General features: G+C 36.9%; 1 protein-coding gene across 3 annotated transcripts in view; it reads right to left on the reverse strand.

The window, feature by feature from the left end:
- Window positions 1–1580: 1580 nt before the first annotated feature.
- The window catches only part of LOC128205329 (uncharacterized protein C2orf50-like), a 22329-nt gene continuing 326 nt past the window's right edge, over window positions 1581–23583 (reverse strand). The window contains exons 1-5 of one of the 3 annotated variants that reach the window (XM_052906864.1): window positions 10471–10930; window positions 6299–6463; window positions 5240–5279; window positions 4806–4823; window positions 1581–3098 (exon numbers count right to left, since the gene is read on the reverse strand). In XM_052906864.1, the coding sequence (XP_052762824.1) occupies window positions 2907–3098; window positions 4806–4823; window positions 5240–5279; window positions 6299–6463; window positions 10471–10520 (465 nt within the window). In that variant the 5' untranslated portion in view covers window positions 10521–10930 and the 3' untranslated portion in view covers window positions 1581–2906. Of the gene's footprint in view, window positions 3099–4805; window positions 4824–5239; window positions 5280–6298; window positions 6464–10470; window positions 10931–23583 lie in introns of those variants that run through there. The other 2 variants (XM_052906865.1, XM_052906866.1) reach the window with 2 other exon arrangements.

A 23583-nucleotide genomic window follows, 5' to 3' on the forward strand; every position in this document is an offset into this window, starting at 1 on the left:
TGGACGTTAATTTGGTCCCGGCCTTCATATCTGGACGTTAAATGCCAGTTGATTCCTGGAGCCGTCTTAGTAACAGTTTTCAACTTAGTGAAAATAAATATTTGTTTCTAATTTGAATTTTAATAAAACGAACAATATAATATAATTATGCATTATGAATAAGTCTGATGAACAGTAGCGGGTATTTAAAATAATCATTGTCAAAAATTATGAATTTCTCACTGAATTGAAAATATTCACTAAGATGCATATTGGATACGGCCCCAGGGGGATCGAAGAGACAGACAAACGGACGAGGGACTGACAGAGACGGGTGTGTTAGTAGGGAAGGGAGGTTACTCAGTAAGTTTTTATTGACGACTTGCATGGATTGTCTATCTTTTCCCATTACACTTCACGTTGTGACTCAAAGCTGAAAGACGGCTAGCAGGGTCATCATTTGGTCAATATGATAAACCATATCCTATAAATATCACTGGAATCCGGAATTCGTAGTCCCACACAATTTTAAGCAGGAAATACCCGCTTCCTACCTTTAAAATTGAACGCCCATTAAGTGCAGTTATGATTTTATCAGAGTTCAAATATTTCTGATATGTTTAGGGAAAAAGTAACATGAAATTTCTAAAAAAAGAAAAGAAAAACAAGCAAAAAGCAGGATGGTTTGCACGAGCAGCACTTGTCGATCGTGTGTTCTCTGGACTCACTTTGCGGTATCACTTAAACACATAAGTCAACATTACAGCGGGGGTTATTCATGCTTTTTATTGTAGGTTATCAACACTTTTGTTGCTTTTTTTCCGCTACGAAGTGTCCAAGAGGCATTATGACACCAGACATATATGTTGTTGTTTTTGTTGACGAGTGACATATTTTAGGCTGGGAGCAGCGTAGCATTCTCACGTCATATTGAGCTGATACCGTATAGAGATTCTCGGGTTTTGATTAAATGAGCGCAAAGAGCTCATGCATGTACCAGTGGAGCTAAATGCGTTTGTATGCCTGATAGCCCCCGCCAAACCACATTAAGTTTCCCTTGTTTCCAGTTTTTCATCATCATCATCATCATCATCATCATCATCATCATCATCATCATCATCATCATCATCATCATCATCATCTTATCAGCATCATTATCATCATCAACATCATCATCATCACCCCCATCTTCGTCGTCGTTGTCATTTTAAATTTGGATTGTCGGATTATAAAGGATTTTCACTGCGAAATTACATATACGTAGAGTTTTATTACAGTGTGATTTTCTTTGTTTATCAGTGAAATCGATATATTGCGTTCGAACATTAAAAATTATTTCTCATAAAATGTCCAGACGAATTTAAATAGAGAAAATAAGGTCTGTGTGAAGTTTGCTAAAACGGGGGTAAATAATCACGTGACTTCAAAGGGGTTTTCGCATGGGTCACCACGGGTCATAACAACTGATGTGACCTATGCGTTTCAAAATGACCAAACATGTATGCCATATTCGAATCACTTTCAAAATGTGTCATATACGAATAATTCACTCATGAGTGACATATACGGCCATTTATAGAATTAGAAATAAAAAACGTAGCTCAATTTCACAGATGTTGTATATTTTATTTGTAAAGTTAGTATGAATAAAACAACACCAAAATAATGTTTAAAATTCTAAACACAATCGCTGTTCTCAAACGACTGGTTTCAATAACAATTACAAATAGACTAAACTCTCCAACGTGAGGTAAACTAACAAGAACTATAAATGCAAATGGACGGAAAGATCAACTATCTTTAAATGATAAATATTAACTAGACACGTAACACATATAACAAACACATTTCCGGAAATACGCTTAGGGTTTAAAGAAATAGGCGTTGATTTTAACTTGACACTTAACATATATAACACACACATTTCCAGAAATACGCTTTAAGGTTTAAATAAATAGCCATTGAGATTAATGCAAAATATCATAAGTTTTCGTCAGGTTCAAATCAGTACGTCCACACTTAAATGTCCACTGGTGTATTATGTCCCCACTTTAATGCCCACTGGTGTATTTGAAGCTTAACGAATATGTATCTAGTCGATATATAGTCCATTTCTTTTATATTATTGTTAACTTCATCGTTGTTAACTTCCAAGTCGTTACTGCTATGGAAGGTTAATGGATGCACTTGTGATCTGCTGGGGTTTTTTTTCTGACAAGATTATAGACAACTATTTCAGCTAAACTAGTTTCATTTAAATATATTAAACGTGAACAATGATCTCGTTAATCAGGTTGTTAACTTTGACACAGTTCTGAACAATAGGCTCAATAATTTATAACTCCGTTTTTAGAACACCAGAAAGCGTAACATTCTGTTACATACTGACATAATGTAATAGAAAACAATTGAATTCCAATTGAAGCTGGATACGGCTTACAGTAAACATACATTTCGTTGCATTTGTTCAAGGCATTTTTATAATTGCATAAGCTTATCTATAGAGCAACTTAGAAGTACACAATTGTTAAGGCTTTAATTAAAATAACGCAACAACAGTGTACTTAATATGCATATGTACGACTTGCTATAAATCAAAGTTGTAGAATTTGGGATTCAATTAACATTTATATTACAACTATCAGCGTGTATATATCTCTTATATTCTGCCAGGCATGTATTATAAGTACTAGTATTATATAAATAAAATGTATGTGACACGATCTACGATGCATTCAGTAAGGGTGATTATGAAAGCGTTTGTTAGATATTAGCAGATCTTAGTTACAAATGCTGAACAAACCATGATCGACTCATGGGTATTCAGACATTTTATCTCATTTGTAGGCATTTAAAACATCGACCCGAGTGTAGAAAAAAATAACACCTAACAACAAAAATATACAAATGCAAAAGGAATGTAAGGCTTAGTAACATATCATGTCAGCCCCCAACTTCCGCCGACGTCCGCCACTGTAAAACTGGTACTCCATTTGCTGCATACTGGCCCCCAGCTCTGTATTGACGCGGTTTCCATAGTTACCCGAGTTCGTGTTTGGAACGTTCTCGGAAAACTGATTGGATTTTTCCGGAAGTGGTTCTTTTTCTTTAGGGTTGCCCTAGAAACGAGAATACGAATGTTAATTCATAGTGCTTACACGTTGTTAAATGATTTACATATTTTGAAAGAGGCGCATGCTCTATTCATCTGTATTTGTTGATATTAACGAATAAAGATATGAGTTATAGGTAGGATTACGTCCCTTGAACTCTTCTTATGGACCTTCTGACTGGCTGTTAGCGAAACGAGTCAACGAAAAGGAGAAAACTTGTTCATAAGCACATAACATACCCAACATAAACATTCATGTCTTGATGTAATCAACTTTCACGTAAATGTTTACAATTTTCACCAAATCACCACTTGTGTTTATATGTTTCATGAACCTTTCGGCTTTGATTCAAGTGGTTTTCTGGTAAAAGTACCCATATGTACACGAAGGGACCCATTTTCAATCCACTGCTGCACTATTTGATTTGATTTTCACTTCATTATATTATTTTTCGTGACTATTTTCATGAAATTTATATCATGTAAATATCCATCTATAGAAGGGTAATTAATTACTTTACTATTAAAATCATCACGTTCAAGTCACAAAGTATAAGTTTTCAAATTTTTCGGATATATTTTATATTTGAATACATTATTCAATTTCACAATAACATGTATTGCATTCACAGATGACTGAAAAATCGTATTATAATGAACTTATTCTTAACATAACAACGCATCCAGAAAAACAGCAATACAACCGACACCCACATGTATTATTTAGCCATACCAGAACAAACATTCACTTCAAACACTGATTTGTTTTGTGTAATGTGCAAAAATTACATTTTCCACTTTGATTCACCAAAAGTTGCAGTTCGAGTTGTTACTAAAATGAAGGTACAAGTTCCATAAAATTGACATGTATAGGCAAAGCATAAGACAACACCGCATGGCGTTGTTTTAGCAAAATGTTTTAAACTTTGTTTATGCAGCAACATATTTCCATCTAACTTGGTACACATATTACCAGTGCCACATGGAATATTATATGTTAGGTCCATAGTTCTCGGCTTTAGTAATTGTTTAATAAAGTACTTAAAATCAGACGAGTGTCATGCACTTTTCGTTATATAACGAACGTCGCGAAATCTTACTGGTTGTAATCATGTTTTTATCCCTACAGCGCGACAAAACATACCTACATGTATTTATATCGATTCAGATTCTTGAGCTGACATATGTGAGCGGTAGTGGAACACATGTTCGTTTGCAAAAAATATTGTAGATGTTATCTTTCATAAAAAATTAAGACCTCCAAATAAACAATAATATTTATTAAATTAGTTTTTTATGTAATGGATAAAGATTGTTGGTTTGTACAAAAATAAATGCTTTGATGCGACGCAGACGCATAACCATTTATTTTGTGTAAGTACACACTAACAATATTCAAGTTTTTAGCGGTATATATTATATTGTGTAAACTACGCACTAACTGGGCCAGCCACAGTTAATATGTACCGCTTCACATATGAATGGCTGCTGATTTACTTAAATAAACGTATTAGAAAACATGAGAAATGATGTCTTCTCACTGGACAAAATATACTGTTGAACACTAATAACATGTACTAATGTTTTACCTTTCTCAATCGCATTATGGACATATACGACCATTCATTTCAAAGCAAAGCATAAAGACATCATGATGTTAGTTTTACTGACACATAATACTATTTGCACGTAGCTTCAACTCCACAAAACTTACTCGCTTTCCTGATTTTATCTATAACAACAAGTCAACAGTAACCATGGGTACCCCTAACGTCGTATGCATGACTATATGATAAGACAAATGCTAGAAAAAAAGCGCATAACATATAGGTATTTTGTCGTAAAGTAGAAGTGCTTAATTCAATTTAAAAGCAAAAGGAATACAAATCTACGCTATTTGTTTTTTCTAATCAATAGCCGTTAAAAAATCATAAAAATTGTTATTTATTAGAAATTACATAAAACGAGGTGACCCTGATGCTTTTACCAGTAATTGGTGAATTTTCTGTTTCAAATACGATGGATATTTTATATGGAATTATATGTTGCTTTTTCCAAAGAAATTCAAAACCGTTTTTCTTAGACTCTGATATGGTACTATTTTCTTTAAATTATCACTCATGAAAAAGGTGAAGACAATAAACCAACCTGAGCATCGAATTCTGCGAGAAATCCCCAGCTGGAGTCCCTGGAGAAAGAAAAATAATATTAAAGGGAGGTAACCGCTTAGATGCAATGTGACACATTGATGGATTCTTTCCCTTTCTAACCTGTCTTCATCTGCGATGAAATCATCACGGTGTACATTTCTTGGTCTACGAGACAAGGATTTTAGTTAGAACCTTTTTTGAAGCTTAAAGCTGCACTCTCACAGAGTAAACATTTTGACAACTTGTTTAATTTTTGTCTTGGAAGGAGTCAATTTATGCGACAATGCATGGAAACCAGTGACATAAGACTGCTGACAAAAATCAGATCGCAGATTTTCATATATAAGTTCAAAAACTGATGTTTTATGCATTTTTCGTAAACCGTTGGTACCGCTTTAAGCCATAAAACATTAATTTTCTAACGGAAGTATGAATAACTGCGATCTGAATTTTGTCAGAAGTCTTGTATCTATGGTTTGTAGATATTAACGCAAAAATTGGCTCATTCCATGACAAAAAAATAAAAAAGTTGTCAAAACTGCTAATCTGTGAGAGTGCAGCTTTAAAATAAAACATTCTTTTTCTGCCAGTGAAAAAGCAGATAGGCAATCATTAAGTACTGGGCTTGATCATTAAAATATCAACTTTCCGCGGCGGGTGGTTAAAGGACCGCCTACTGTTGACCTCTTCCGATTCACATTCCCCGAGTCAGATTTTGCGTTGACCACGTGTCGGCCGATGAGGTTGTATTCTAAGTCAGTTAAATGACCGGAAGCATTTTTTAATGAGAAAGAAGGCTCGTTCGCTACCCACACTCCCCTCATTCCTATTCATTAATATTTTACTTCATGTCATCTAACTATAACGTGGTAATTGCAATAAAATATTTCTTCTTGCCAATGGTGTGATAAAGACATTTACATGAACTTAAATGCAACAGCATTAAAGGTGAAAAACTTGTGATAGGTGCTCGTATCTGTTCAGGATAATCACTCTTACTTTAAAAATTTATAAACTAACTTGCACATTTAAGGAAAGTTTTATTATTGCCTCATACCAGTTTTTAAGACACCTCCGCTCGGCACCCACGGCCTGCTTCCAGATAGTATCCTGGGACACTTGGTCACAGTTAGAATACTCGGCCTCCCGGTACGTCTTTCCGGTGTCCGCGGCCGCCGCTACCGCCTTCCGCTCAGCCGGGATGCAGCTGTCGTGGTACGCACTGAAAATAGCGGAGATAGAGTCAGTACGGATAGAGGTTTACCTATTAATGTATTTTCTTCTACATATTGACCATGTATGTCATAGGGGAGATCATGGGCTATTTCATAAACTAGCTTAGGTTTAATTTTTACTTAGTACACGATTGCCCTTTTTATAAACTGATTTAAAAGAAAGCTAACGATGTTTGAATAACAAAACTATGAGATATGCAAAATTCGGCCCAAATGATGAATTCATCAAAAGTAGACGGGATTCACAATAAATGTAGTCAAAAGCTAAGAAGCTTTAATAAAACGGCCCCTTGAACTATCCTGATCGACCAGCACACTTCACTTGACTTTTATGCCTCTTAATGCCTTTTAGTGGACTGTCGGCTATGCTCAGTGATGTGGTCTGAACGCACGCACGCGCACGCGCGCAGGCACTCAGACCCACACGCACGCACACTCGCACGCACGCACGTATGAAGATTACAGTCATACATTTTACTTATCAAACCATTTTAACATGATTTATCAATACATGATATAACAGCACATATTGTCATGATCCATGAATCCAAATGCGTACTTCAAGATGATTGACGCATAAATGCACCTAGTTGCCCGTATTTTATCGTTTTTTTTATTTACCCTAATGTTGAATTTTGTGACATCAATGTATTGATTCTAACCCTGGTTTCGTTTGAAAAAAAGTTATTTCCGGGAACGAAAAGACAACCATCTGAATAACATAGATAAGATTTCAGGCGCTTTATTTTCCAACATGAAATCAGCGAAGAATAGCAAAGATGTATTGACCGATTGTTAAAAACTTAGTTAACTACACCATTGTTAACGTCTGAATGTTCATGATGTGCTCACATATTGATATGTAAACGAATACAATTGAAACAGTTGCCTGAAATCTTGTAAGAAATACAGCGGATTACAAGGGCATCCATTAAACTTCAGGAGCAGTAACAATTTGAAAGTAAACAACGACGAAGTAAACAACGTTTTTTTAAAGTTCTGAACAATCGCCCCACTTCTGGACTTCATTATCCAAGCATACGACTGACAGAGACCAAATCCTCCGACTCCCACACAGATATAAATTTTATTTCAGTCCCAGTTGAATGACAAGCTGTCATCTTTATAATCAATCTAACCCGCATATAGAAATACCAGTTTTCATTTACGGTTTTATAGGAATATTGTGTTTTATCCTGCTCTTCTATTTTAAATGTACGATAATCACCCATAAATGCTACGATGTCCTAAATAACTGATAATAACATCGAGGTCCAAAATAACTGATAATTACAGTGCGGTCAAATATAAGTCAGGGCGCCGGTATTTGAATGTAAACCCTTGAAAAGTGTGGTCCCTTCGGTGAAAAACTAGCTGTGAAATGTGTGGTCCTTTCGGTGAAAAACTGGCTGTGAAAAATGTGGTCCCTTCGGTGAAAAACTAGCTGTGAAAAGTGTGGTTCCTTCGGTGAAAACTAGCTGTGAAATGTGTGGTCCTTTCGGTGAAAAACTAGCTGTGAAAAGTGTGGTCCCTTCGGTGAAAAAAACTAGCTGTGAAAAGTGTGGTTCCTTCGGTGAAAACTAGCTGTGAAATGTGTGGTCCTTTCGGTGAAAAACTAGCTGTGAAAAGTGTGGTCCCTTCGGTGAAAAAAAACTAGCTGTGAAAAGTGTGGTCCCTTCGCTGAAAACTAGCTGTGAAATGTGTGGTCCTTTCGGTGAAAAACTAGCTGTGAAAAGTATGGTCTTGTTGGTGAAAACGAGCTGTGAAATGTGTGGTCTAACATAGTACAGAGATGATTAAACATTCCGTAGCAATCAGCGGTTTATCAAACTCATTAAACGTGTAATGAATTGATTTCTACGCGATTGAAATCTGACTATCACGATCGTCTATTATCTCTGTCTGCATTATTCAGTATTGATCGCATTTTCCAATGTTCGAGGACCATGCTAGGCCGTGACATCGATACAAGGTCCTCTGATTTAAAGGGACACAATATATGTTGATGCAAAAATATGTTTCTTTTGAATTCTACCCCAAAATGTATTACAAATTCGGTAACTATTTTAATTGTTTTAATCTGTCGAAATCAGAGGATAAACAAATTTTATGCATCGTCGGATACCAACGATCGACCCATTTTTATTTTCCAATAATTAATTGGTCAGACATGGGTTTCCGGCAACGGCTTTTAGAAGAGGACATGAACAATTTACCAAATATGCAATGTGAACAAAAAAAATGGAGTTAAAAAAAGTTATTTTGGTGCTTTAAATATTTCGAAAATAAGAGTACAGAAAATTCCTCATATTGTGGAAGAGCGTTTAAAACGCTATTGGAAATTGAATGCTTTAAAACTTGAATCTACGAATGAAATCACAAATAACTCATTTCGGACACTAAAAGTCCCTTTAATGCACGTAATGTAATGGGTTAAATGTATACATAATATCATAATATCTTTTTATTTGTGTTTATCTCGTGTAGGAAAATAAAATAGTGATATTTTTGTTAGGCCGTTTCAGTATACATAGACACTGGGATCCAGACATAAAATAACATTCTACAGTTTTACCCTTTTCACAAAACGCTGCAGATTGTTCCTAAATCAATGTTATGAACTATTTAAAACCTATATCAGATATCGATAATCTTCTGTCATCAAAGCTATTGAAGGGACAAAAATTGGATAGCAACTTGATATGTTTATTTGTTTGGCGGTGTCAACGAGGCAATAAAGACTCACATAGACTCACATTTATATATTCTATATTAACTGATACCGTTTCGGCTTAAGGCATTATTTGATATGTAGGAAGGTCGGGTCAGACCGAACAGAATGTGTTTCTTTTTTGAAGTTTTTTTCGCATGTTTAAACTGTATATCTGAATAAAAATTCTTATCTGAGCAGCCACTCTTAAGGTGCTTGCAAACAGTCTCAAGTATCCACTCTTCAATTGGCCGCCTTTCCTCAGTTTTTAAGTAGTATTAACATGCTACTGTTTTCATTTTTTCTAAAAGCAATCAATCATACACTTATAGCTGAATGTGTATACATGTTACGTTTGAAACGACATTTATTTGCGCATCGAAAAATGGTTTTTAGAAAACATTTAACTCAATTTTTGTTTGAATGAACTAAGAAAGGAATATACACATGATGTATTGATTGGTTGATTGAGTGAATGAATGACTGGATGGTTGAATGGTTAGATGTATGCATGATTAAATGAATGAATGAATGAATGAATGAATGAATGAATGAATGAATGAATGAATGAATGAATGAATGAATGAATGAATGAATGAATGAATGAATGAATGAATGAATGAATGAATGAATGAATGAATGAATGAATGAATGAATGAATGAATGAATGAATGAATGAATGAATGTGAGCGAACGAAAGAACGAACGAACAGATGGACGGATGGATGGATGGATGGATGGATGGATGGATTGACGGGCGGGCGTGCGGGCGGGCGGACGGACGGACGGACGGTTGGATGGATTGGATTGGATTGGATTGGATGGATGGAGTGATGGATGGATGGATGGATGGATGGATGGATGGATGGATGGATGGATTGGTTTGGATGGATGGATGGATGACTTACTGACTGAATTGATGAACGAACGAACGAATTAACGGGAAAACGGACGGACGAAAGAATGAAAGTAAACGGACTGACATGTAAGCGATAAAAATAAATAAACTAGGTAAAAGCAAATAGTTGAACTATATTGAAGGGCAGAACATGGCTGAAATAGGTTTAAGAGGAAATCAGACCAAAAGCCTGAAAGACGAAAAGACGGGTTTGAAAGAAAATTAGGAATGGGTAAAAGAAAAATAAGGCGCAAGAAAGAACAAGTAAGGCAAAATAAAAACAAAGAAAGAAATAATGAAAGGAACGATGAAAGGAGCGAGAAAAAAGAAAGAAAGAAGAGATCAAAGGAGAATAGATGGATGGGGAGGAAGGAAGTAAGGGTTACCTTTTTTGAAAGTAACTAAACATCATTCCTGTCGCTGGCTTCCTGTCCATTGCTGTATATTAAAAGTGGTTTTGAACGTTTAAGTACGTACGTATTCCGCTCCGTTCTTTCGAAAAGGTTTGAATGCTTAACTATTACAAACGAAATTGCACTGATCTCCAAAATATTCTTTAAATCATTGATTAATATCAACTTGAAGATACTTGATTGTGAAAACCGCGACTGTTATTTGGTCATATCACGTGTATTCGCCAAATCGTTATTTAAGTGCATCTAAAACACAATATTTCTTTAAACCGCACACCAAAAGTAAGTAAAACTCAACTTATTTATTCCTTATACACATTGTTTTTTTGATATCGAACTAATAAAATTTCTCATTTCAAAACCGAACTACAAACGATTGACAATAAATCGTCGGGAGTAAGCGATCACTTTTATTTGCTTGTATAAAGTCTTGTGTTCGCACAATAGGGCCCACTGAAGCCTCGGCAAATATTTATTTTGAATAATTGGATTGATAAAATTGATCGGTTGTTCGCTGCCTTTCGGTTTAATCAAAATGCCTGAGCTTCACATTCGGTGTCGGTATTTGATGTTTAACTCTACCCTGGGTATTCTTTCTTACATGTAAGGTAAACAAAACACACAAAGCGGAATGGTTTCATTAATTGCGTGTTTATATGGAATTTGAACAAAGGGCATAAACACAAAATAAGAAATATATATAGCCCGAAATTACCATAACTGGGTTTTCCCATGCCGGTACAAATAAAAGGTGAATTTCGAGCTAATGAAATTCATGTAACAGTCCAATGACTCTATTGTTTCCGAAGTAACGTGTGTATATTACAACGGTTTATTTTTGTTTGTACCGGAGGATTAGGTTGGAAAAACCAGAATTTCTATAATTCCGGGCTTAAACTATTAAGTGAAAGTAAGATAACTCACACAACTTAACTTCAATAAGCACTTACGTTCAACAATTACAGCAATCAATTTCAACGATCAACTAATTTCGGTTCAAAACTCTAAACATTTTAAAGAAAGGATAAATATTTTCAGCAATGAAGCGATATAGGTTCATCCATTTCAGCAATCTTGTTTCATATGGTCAATAGTCTAAGCAATTATGTGGCATATGTTTAACAATCTCAGTATCGAAGTGAGACAGGTTCATTATTTTAAAACAATCAATTAAGATAGGTTCAGAAAATCTTAGCAATCAAATTAGACTCAACTGTTTTCTCAATCATGTGAGAAAGGTATAGCTTTAACAATCTCAACAATCATATGGCATTGGTTCAACAAGATAAGCCATCAAGTTACATGAGTTCAACATTCTCAAGAATCAAGTGGCATTAGATCAAATACTCTCAGAAATCAAGAGAAAATCAAGTGAAAGTAGCTTCAACAATATCAGGAGTTAATTGAGAAATTGCAGCGACTAAGTAAGATCACTACCTCAAAAATCAATGTCAACATTCACCACACTCAAGTGAGATTGATTCGATCATCCCAGTAATCAAGTGAGATGGGTTCAACTTTCCCAGCAATTAAGTGTGACAAGTGCAGCAGTCTTAGAAATTAAGTGAGATAGATCCAACAATTTCAGCAATAAGGTTCGACGGGTTAAAAAACTCAGCAAACAAGCTAAATCGGTTGAACAGTTATAGAAATCAAGTGAGATAGGTTCAACTTGCGCAGAAATTAAGTGTGTTACAGGTTTAATAGTCTCACCAATTAAGTGAGATACGTCCAATTATCTCAGCAATTAGGTAAAACAAGTTCAACACTCTCAGAAATTAAGTGAGATATGTCCAATTATCTCAGCAATCAATAAGTGAGATATGTCCAATTATCTCAGCAATTAGGTAAAACAAGTTCAACACTCTCAGAAATTAAGTGAGATATGACCAATTATCTCAGTAATTTGTTCTGAACAAAGCGTCAAGCCTTTTCACGAGTTCTGTTTTTTTTTTTCGTTTTAATATACTACCTTAGAAATATTGTTATTGATATTTTTTATAAATAAATTACCATAAAATTGACTTCGAATCCTAGAAATCACGATGTATATATATGTAGATAGGTCAATAATTACGCAGAGATCAGTACGGCATTTATGATGTCCAGGAAAATTGCTCTGGCCAAGTCATGAACGGATTATTTATGTGTAATAATAAGCTATATTAACTCCGTTTTTGTATCTTGAATTAAAGTTATTCGATTATATTTAAGGCAATCAAGATGAACTCACGTATATCATTTTAACACGCTCAAGAAACGTCGGAAATGTTGAGCGAGATATATTCAACTATGTCGGCAATGTCAAGCGAGGTAAGTTCAACTGTGTCGGCAAAGTCAAGCTAAATAAGTCCAACTATGTCGGCAATGTCAAGCGAGATTAGTTCAACTATGTCGGCAATGTCAAGCGAGATTAGTTCAACTATGTCGGCAATGTCAAGCGAGATTAGTTCAACTATGTCGGCAATGTCAAGCGAGGTAAGTTCAACTGTGTCGGCAAAGTCAAGCTAAATAAGTCCAACTATGTCGGCAATGTCAAGCGAGATTAGTTCAACTATGTCGGCAATGTCAAGCGAGATTAGTTCAACTATGTCGGCAATGTCAAGCGAGATTAGTTCAACTATGTCGGCAATGTCAAGCGAGATTAGTCCAACTATGTCGGCAATGTCAAGCGAGATTAGTTCAACTATGTCGGCAATGTCAAGCAAAATAAGTTCAACAATGTCGGCAATGCCAAGCGAGGTAAGTTCAACAACATCGGCAATGTCAAGCGAAAAAGTTCAGCAACATCGGCAATGCCAAGCGAGATAAGTTCAGCAACATCGGCGATGTCAAGCGAGATAAGTCCAGCAACATCGGCAATGACAAGCGAGATAAGTTCAGCAACATCGGCAATGTCAAGCGAGATAAGTTCAGCAACATCGGCAATGTCAAGCGAGGTAAGTTCAACTGTGTCGGCAAAGTCAAGCTAAATAAGTCCAACTATGTCGGCAATGTCAAGCGAGATTAGTTCAACTATGTCGGCAATGTCAAGCGAGATTAGTTCAACTATGTCGGCAATGTCAAGCGAGATTAGTTCAACTATGTCGGCAATGTCAAGCGAGATTAGTCCAACTATGTCGGCAATGTCAAGCGAGATTAGTTCAACTATGTCGGCAATGTCAAGCAAAATAAGTTCAACAATGTCGGCAATGCCAAGCGAGGTAAGTTCAACAACATCGGCAATGTCAAGCGAAAAAGTTCAGCAACATCGGCAATGCCAAGCGAGATAAGTTCAGCAACATCGGCGATGTCAAGCGAGATAAGTCCAGCAACATCGGCAATGACAAGCGAGATAAGTTCAGCAACATCGGCAATGTCAAGCGAGATAAGTTCAGCAACATCGGCAATGTCAAGCGAGATTAGTTCAGCAACATCGGGGATGTCAAGCGGGATAAGTTCAACATTGTTTGATTTTTAAGCGAAAACAAGTTCAACAATATCGGCGATGTCAAGCGGGATAAGTTAAGCAACATCGGCGATGTCAAACGGGATAAGTTCAGCAACATCGGCAATGTCAAGCGGGATAAGTTCAGCAACATCGGCAATGTCAAGCGGGAAACTTGGCAATGTTAAGAGAGATACACTCAGCGTCGGTATTCTCAAACGAGCTAAGATAATTTAAGTGATATAAGTTAGACTATATCGGCGTATTTTTCATTTAAATGTGAGTACCAAATCATTAACAGTTGTATTGAAAATTACTTTGCAACTGTCATAGTACTTATACTCATGAAACTGTTACATCTCAATTCCTACAATATCGGATCACAGACTTAACTCCCTTCCGTTGCTGCACGCTCTCGCGCTTTACTGGTTCGGAAATTGATTTGGGATACTAAATAATTCACAATCAATCAAGATTGTTGCTGATCGAGATAAAGATAGAACCAGACAGGGTTATTTCAAGGTGCTTAACTACCGTGAAACAATGTATAGGGTGGTTTAAAATGTACTTTGTCGATGAGAAACGCCATAAACATCAGAGAAGGGTTTTACGTAGAGTTGCTTATGCTATAGTCTATAGAGTCAGTGATGAATTATTGCAATTGGCTGCTCTTAAGCCAAAAAGGACCCCATATCGTATGTGATATGTCTGTTATAAGTGTGTCTGTGTGCGTGTTGTGTCTCTCTCTCTCTCTCTCTCTCTCTGTGTGTGTGTGTGTGTGTGTGTGTGTGTGTGTGTGTGTGTTGTGTCTCTCTGTGTGTGTGTGTTGTGTCTGTGTGTGTTTGTTTGTCTGTGCGTGCGTGTGTGTGTGTGTACGTGTGTGTGTGTGTGTGTGTGTTGTGTCTCTGTGTGTGTGTCTGTGTGTGCGTGTGTATGTCTATGCTTGCGTGTGTATGGTGTGTTCGTTTGCGTGTGCGTGTTGAAATACTTACGATTTTTTACTGCTCATCTTTGAAGAATAAAATCACTTCACACGTAATTTAGTCTTTGAAAGTCCAACAAAATAGCTCAACAGATTACCACACTGCACTTCCAGCAGATGTATATGTCGTTAATAAGTGTTTTGTTATGTGATATTGCGCATAAGTGAACGGTTTCATTGAGATCAGTGTATTTTGTTCAAATACCATAAAATATTCCACTTAAATATCATAAGCTTCCTTCATGAAAAACAGTTATGGTTTTTATTTCATAATATCAAATAACGTTGAATCAAGATTGTTTTCCAGTTCATATACATACTAGAACTTCACGACTGTCAGATACACATGTACATATACCCACAAATGACAATAAGATGATAAAATACTCTTACTGAATTGTTTTCTACCCAACTTCGTTATCAATATATACTTCTGTATAGGGTCGCTCCCAGGGAGTTTTCGAGTGTTTTATCATTAAGTTTGTTTGTACATTTCACATTCATTGTTCCCTAATACCCTTAAGAAGTTGTCTTGGACTGATTAGCACGTTAAAACTGCATTAGAATACTTGAAACCGAAATATCAAACGTCCCGATCGAGTTCAGATGATTTTTAATTGTTTTTTTTCTCTAATTTATGTTGCGTTATTCATTTTGGTCAGTAAAGTCATCAAAACGTTTATTCCGTAGGCGTTGCGTTATTTCATTTGCACAGAATACATCCACGTATAATACATTTTCACCTGTAGACGTGTCTTCATCCAAGAATATACTCCTTAATCAAAACTGTTACATCTTAATTCAATTTTGTTGTATATATATGTGAGTTCAATATTATCTTTGTTAAGAAGACGAAACGTTGGTGTAATTGAACTAAAAGCGAATTACTCTTCGATTTAATTATTTTTCATTATTGCTATTATTTATTTTGACACAAATCCGTTTGTGTTTTAACAAGGCATTATATCCAAACGGATTAAAAACAACATATAAACATATTAACACGGCACACAATGAACTAAAACAGCAACGCCAATTCAACGCCAATGACACGAACGCTGCAAGGAATAACTTCACAGTAAGCTTGGTTGCTATGTATTGCAGTATCGAATATAAGATATATATTATCCTCCAGAGCGATGCTGTGGTGTTTGTTTAATTTGCAGAATAAATAATTAACAACTTCACACAATAACTCAATCTCTCTCATGATCAAATACAAGAAAGCATTTTGGGGTTCAGAACTAATATTTAGCTAACCTTTGCTTGTATTATTTTCTTTTGCGACACCAAGAAAAGACGGTGAGTTGTCCTTTTGCCTGTTATATCATTTCTATAGACCACTTTAATCTGAGTTTCTCACAGATTATTCCGGATGCATTTGATAAAGGAACGCGGTCTTGAAACCCCGTTTTCTTCGTTTGCAAAGGGCCTTTGAAACGAGATTGAATAGACTATTGTTAAATTGTCTGTGAGTAAAAATGATCGTATGAATGAAAATAAATGATAATGTATCGTGAGAACAGGGAAAAAAAGAAATGTTGGCCGAACGATAAATAAATTATGGATAATGATGAAAGATATAGAACTAATTTTGAAACAAGCGCGGTAAAATATCGCTAGATGCACCTGTCGAAATTAGGAATGTTTGGGCTCTTAATTGTGTAATTTAAGCAATTCAATCCATACATTTGAAGTGACACTGATTGGTTATCGAACATGACCGAGATATTTATTAAAAAGTATTAAAATACGCTAATAATGACCTTTTCCGAGTGCAAATTGATAAAATCTTCTTGAGGGAGTACCCAAAATCCCCATGCAAACATTTTATGCCATAGACTTTCGGTTTTGAGGGAGGGGCGCAGTCCAAAAGGTTTTGCCCCTTAGTTACATCCCCTCTAACGACAATTTATGGATCCGCCCCTGCATAAAATAACGTAATAATAAAACGATCCCGATATTGTCGAAGGTAGTAGCCGAGCGACAAAATGAGACAAATTCAGCCGACAACCAATATACTAGCTGCGCCCCAACAAACCCTTTCAATAACGATCAGGCGTAGCTCTGTATGTGATAATTTTGGTAAGTTTATGTTCAGATTGATATAATCTTGGCCTTTAAATGCTCTTGTACACTTTTCAATGCGTAAAAGATAAGACAATGAAAGTTCGTGTAAATGTGAACAAAATGCTTGCTTTAAAGCTGCACTCTCACAGATTGAACGTTTTGACATTTTTTTATCCTTTGTCTTGGAACGAGCCAATTTTTGCGAAAATCCATGGAAACCAGTTATATAAGACTGCTGACCAAAATTTAGATCGCAGATTTTTATATTTAAGTTTAAAAATTGATGTTTTATGCATTTTTCTTAAACCGTTCGTAACGGTTTAAGCCGTAAAACATAAACTTTCGAACGGAAATATGACAAACTACGATCTGATTTTTTTTGTCAGCAATCTTATATCATTGGTTTGAAGATGTTTACGCAAAATTTGCTCTTTCCAAGACAAAAAAAAATAAAAAAGTTGTAAAAACGGTAAATCTGTGAGAGTGCAGCTTTTATCACAAGTTCAAACTAAATTGTTAAAAAATCTTAAAAAGTGTGAAAGAAATGCTCTCTTTTTGTGTAAAATCGTTATATACGCTTTTAATAGAAATTTGATTGAGCTTGAAATAACTGTTAATTTTAATATAATTCCAGTTGCCGTTTGTCGTGAACATCTGAAAACGAGTCCGAAAAAAATCATTTCAACTAAGTTAAAACAAGGTTGATTGTAGGTGTAGCCCTTAAACATAAAAGCCAAATGTCCATACACACAGATGACCCAACATGTCCATACACACAGATGACCCAACATGTCCATACACACAGATGAACCAACATGTCCATACACACAGATGTCCCAACATATCCATACACACAGATGTCCCAACATGTCCATACACACAGATGACCCAACATGTCCATACACACAGATGACCCAACATGTCCATACACACAGATGACCCAACATGTCCATACACACAGATGACCCAACATCTCCATACACACAGATGACCCAACATCTCCATACACACAGATGACCCAACATGTCCATACACACAGATGTCCCCACATGTCCATACACACAGATGACCCAACATGTCCATACACACAGATGACCCAACATGTCCATACACACAGATGACCCAACATGTCCATACACACAGATGACCCAACATGTCCATACACACAGATGACCCAACATGTCCATACACACAGATGACCCAACATGTCCATACACACAGATGTCCCAACATGTCCATACACACAGATGACCCAACATGTCCATACACACAGATGAACCACATGTCCATACACACAGATGACCCAACATGTCCATACACACAGATGACCCAACATGTCCATACACACAGATGTCCCAACATGTCCATACACACAGATGACCCAACATGTCCATACACACAGATGACCCAACATGTCCATACACACAGATGACCCAACATGTCCATACACACAGATGACCCAACATGTCCATACACACAGATGACCCAACATGTCCATACACACAGATGACCCAACATGTCCATACACACAGATGACCCAACATGTCCATACACACAGATGACCCAACATGTCCATACACACAGATGTCCCCACATGTCCATACACACAGATGACCCAACATGTCCATACACACAGATGACCCAACATGTCCATACACGCAGATGACCCAACATGTCCATACACACAGATGACCCAACATGTCCATACACGCAGATGTCCCAACATGTCCATACACACAGATGACCCAACATGTCCATACACGCAGATGTCCCAACATGTCCATACACACAGATGTCCCCACATGTCCATACACGCAGATGTCCCAACATGTCCATACACACAGATGACCCAACATGTCCATACACACAGATGACCCAACATGTCCATACACACAGATGACCCAACATGTCCATACACACAGATGACCCAACATGTCCATACACACAGATGACCCAACATGTCCATACACACAGATGTCCCAACATGTCCATACACACAGATGTCCCAACATCTCCATACACACAGATGACCCAACATGTCCATACACACAGATGACCCAACATCTCCATACACACAGATGTCCCAACATGTCCATACACACAGATGTCCCAACATGTCCATACACACAGATGACCCAACATGTCCATACACACAGATGACCCAACATGTCCATACACACAGATGACCCAACATGTCCATACACACAGATGACCCAACATGTCCATACACACAGATGACCCAACATGTCCATACACACAGATGACCCAACATGTCCATACACACAGATGACCCAACATGTCCATACACACAGATGTCCCCAACATGTCCATACACACAGATGTCCCAACATGTCCATACACACAGATGACCCAACATGTCCATACACACAGATGTCCCAACATGTCCATACACACAGATGTCCCAACATGTCCATACACACAGATGACCCAACATGTCCATACACACATATGACCCAACATGTCCATACACACAGATGACCCAACATGTCCATACACACAGATGTCCCAACATGTCCATACACACAGATGACCCAACATGTCCATACACACAGATGACCCAACATCTCCATACACACAGATGTCCCAACATCTCCATACACACAGATGACCCAACATGTCCATACACACAGATGTCCCAACATGTCCATACACACAGATGTCCCAACATGTCCATACACACAGATGACCCAACATGTCCATACACACAGATGACCCAACATGTCCATACACACAGATGACCCAACATGTCCATACACACAGATGACCCAACATGTCCATACACACAGATGACCCAACATGTCCATACACACAGATGACCCAACATGTCCATACACACAGATGACCCAACATGTCCATACACACAGATGACCCAACATGTCCATACACACAGATGTCCCAACATGTCCATACACACAGATGACCCAACATGTCCATACACGCAGATGTCCAAACATGTCCATACACACAGATGTCCCCACATGTCCATACACGCAGATGTCCCAACATGTCCATACACGCAGATGACCCAACATGTCCATACACACAGATGACCCAACATGTCCATACACACAGATGACCCAACATCTCCATACACACAGATGACCCAACATGTCCATACACACAGATGTCCCAACATGTCCATACACACAGATGTCCCAACATGTCCATACACACAGATGTCCCAACATCTCCATACACACAGATGTCCCAACATGTCCATACACACAGATGACCCAACATCTCCATACACACAGATGTCCCAACATCTCCATACACACAGATGTCCCAACATGTCCATACACACAGATGACCCAACATGTCCATACACACAGATGACCCAACATGTCCATACACACAGATGACCCAACATGTCCATACACACAGATGACCCAACATGTCCATACACACAGATGACCCAACATGTCCATACACACAGATGACCCAACATGTCCATACACACAGATGACCCAACATGTCCATACACACAGATGTCCCCACATGTCCATACACACAGATGACCCAACATGTCCATACACACAGATGACCCAACATGTCCATACACACAGATGTCCCAACATGTCCATACACACAGATGACCCAACATGTCCATACACACAGATGTCCCAACATGTCCATACACACAGATGTCCCAACATGTCCATACACACAGATGACCCAACATGTCCATACACACAGATGACCCAACATGTCCATACACACAGATGTCCCAACATGTCCATACACACAGATGACCCAACATGTCCATACACACAGATGACCCAACATCTCCATACACACAGATGTCCCAACATCTCCATACACACAGATGTCCCAACATGTCCATACACACAGATGTCCCAACATCTCCATACACACAGATGTCCCAACACACACAGATGTCCCAACATGTCCATACACACAGATGTCCCAACATGTCCATACACACAGCTAGCTGTTTCAGCTGAACCTGTTCATGGTTAAATATGTTAGCACATCATTAAGTGTACACGTTTAGAAGTTAACAACGGCATATCTCAACAACCGGCCCATTCCTTTAATTTACACTGCTTTATTATTCACGAAGAATAAGTGATGCTTGTTTTTATATGTTTTAAAGGTTAAGCAGTATTTTATCATCGGTTGTTGTATAGTAACAACACAAGACAACTCATTTATATTTGAAATGACAGAGCCTATTCTAAAAAATGAAACAGATGCGATTGTGTCTTAATTTGGTAATTTTTTTTTTTTTTTTTTTACTCTTGAAAGGTTTTGTCAAAAATGTTCAAATGAATAATACTCCTTTTTTTTCAAGAATTCAGACATTAATTGTAGTTCATTTCAAAACAAAGAAGACGTAAGGTAACCTTTGAAAGAAACGAATTTGTATTAACTTACCAAGGGACGCAGTGAAATAACAAACCATTGAACGCCAAAACAGTTGTCTTATTTCAGGTTGAATGTGATGCAATTCTCTGTTATATATGATGCATTATATTTTTAAACAAGCTGTTATCTTGAGGTATAACAATGTCGTTTTACAAGAGAACGAAACCACATGTTCCTTGTAAAATAAATTCAGTACCACCCCCTGGGCCTCCGTAAATTAATATACAGTAGAGCAAAGGGCCAGCAACCTTAGTACAGCCAAAGATGAACCATCACCAGTTATTTACCCTTAAGGTTTGCGTAAAAAAATAATACGCGGCGACGACAACGACCGAGATGGTGATGATGATGATGTTGATGATGATGATGATTGGGGTGGTGGTGGTGGTGGTGGTGGCGGTGACGATGATGATGATGATGATGATGATGATGATGATGATGATGATGATGATGATGATGATGATGATGATGATGATGATGATGATGATGATGATGATGATGATGATGATGATGATGATGAGGAGGAGGAGGAGATGATGATGATGATGATGATGGTGGTGGTGGTGGTGGTGGTGGTGGTAGTGGTGGTGACAATGATGATGAAAATGATGATGATGATTATGATGATGATGATAATGATGATGATGATGATGATTTATTTACTACTCCCAATAATTTTAAAGTACGTAACCTGAGTCCTTTTTAAAACAATTATATTTACATTTGTGATATCTTTCAGTTAAGATTCTTTGATAAAAATAATCCTTTTAAGTTGGATGTTTTTCTTCAATTTACATACCTGTTTATTTTATGTAGGAACAATTTTGAAAGACATGATTTTGTAAATAGGCGCATTGTGCGTTATAATACCAGTAATCAATATTTTTATCACATAGACCCGGCTAGCTTTACAATATTTACGTGAAGTAATCCCTACCTAATCTATCCTGAACAAAGGCTTCTTAAGACGAGATTTAAATTTGTTACAAGTTCGCATTATTTAATAAGTCTTGTTTGTAACACACTTCCACGTAATAATCCTAGTGTTTCTTTCCAAAGAAATGTAAATATGCACAATTTTGGAACTTTTGGACAAATAATTGCACATAATGGAAAAGAATAAAAAAAATCTGAGCTTTTGAGAAAACAATGTTTTAATATGCTTATACAATACGGACCCTCTTTTAGTTCCCCATGAAGCAACATTAAGGTCCTGACTATTATTACACAAGACAAACTCAAACACACTTTGTAGTTGCACACTTATTTGCCCTTGATGTAGAATAAATAACGTTTTCCACGTAATGCATAATTTAAACATTTTTATTTACTTTTCAGTTTCTCGATGCCTGATCATTTACATTGTAGTATTGTAGCTGTTGTATACTTCGCTTACATTATTACATAATCAATAGTTTTGTATTCCGAATACGAATACGAATGTTTATTTGTAATGAAAGGCCGCCAGCCCAAAATACAGGCAGATTTGTGTTATAAATACATGTTTTCACAAAGAAAATTACAACACCTTCAATGGTAAAATATGTGATTTGTTTTGTTTTACAATTATTTTGTTCGACGATTTTGCGTATCACATTTTGTTAATTTCCTCATCAAATTAAAAGGGTTGGTTACTTTCAGTAAATCAATTTGGTGATTTTTGCCAATGTATCATACCGCTCCATTTTGGTAAATGTTATATATTTGTGAATAAATATACGGGTACACATTTGGGGTTGTTTAATCGAAGCATTATAAAGTCAGGCGCGTAGCCAGTGCTAATTTGGGATTACGCATATCGATGCCTTCAGGGTAGATGTGGGAGGGGACATTTCAAATTCGTGGTTTTTGGAATGACAAGAACTTCGACCTGTCAAATTCATAACGCAACTACGTATTTGCGTACAGTCAGCTACCCACCTGAAAGTGAAGATTTGAAATTCTCCTACGTATTCTTATAAATGGTACCTATATTAAAACAGTCCTTAGAATGTTTTAGGCTTCTATACTTTTCCAAGAAATGTCCTTTGTTATTGCTTAATGTTCACTTTCACAAAGATTTTTTTTTCAAAATGTTTTACCTTCCTAAGTTTGTTCAAGAAATATACGATCTCAATAGTTGAGCCTTAAATTAAAAAAAAATGTAAACATGGTTTGTGATTAACGCGCAGTTTAACCAAACGCATTGAACAAACAA

The sequence above is a fragment of the Mya arenaria genome, chromosome 10 (genome assembly GCF_026914265.1).
Source record: "Mya arenaria isolate MELC-2E11 chromosome 10, ASM2691426v1".
Lineage (NCBI taxonomy): Eukaryota > Metazoa > Mollusca > Bivalvia > Myida > Myidae > Mya > Mya arenaria.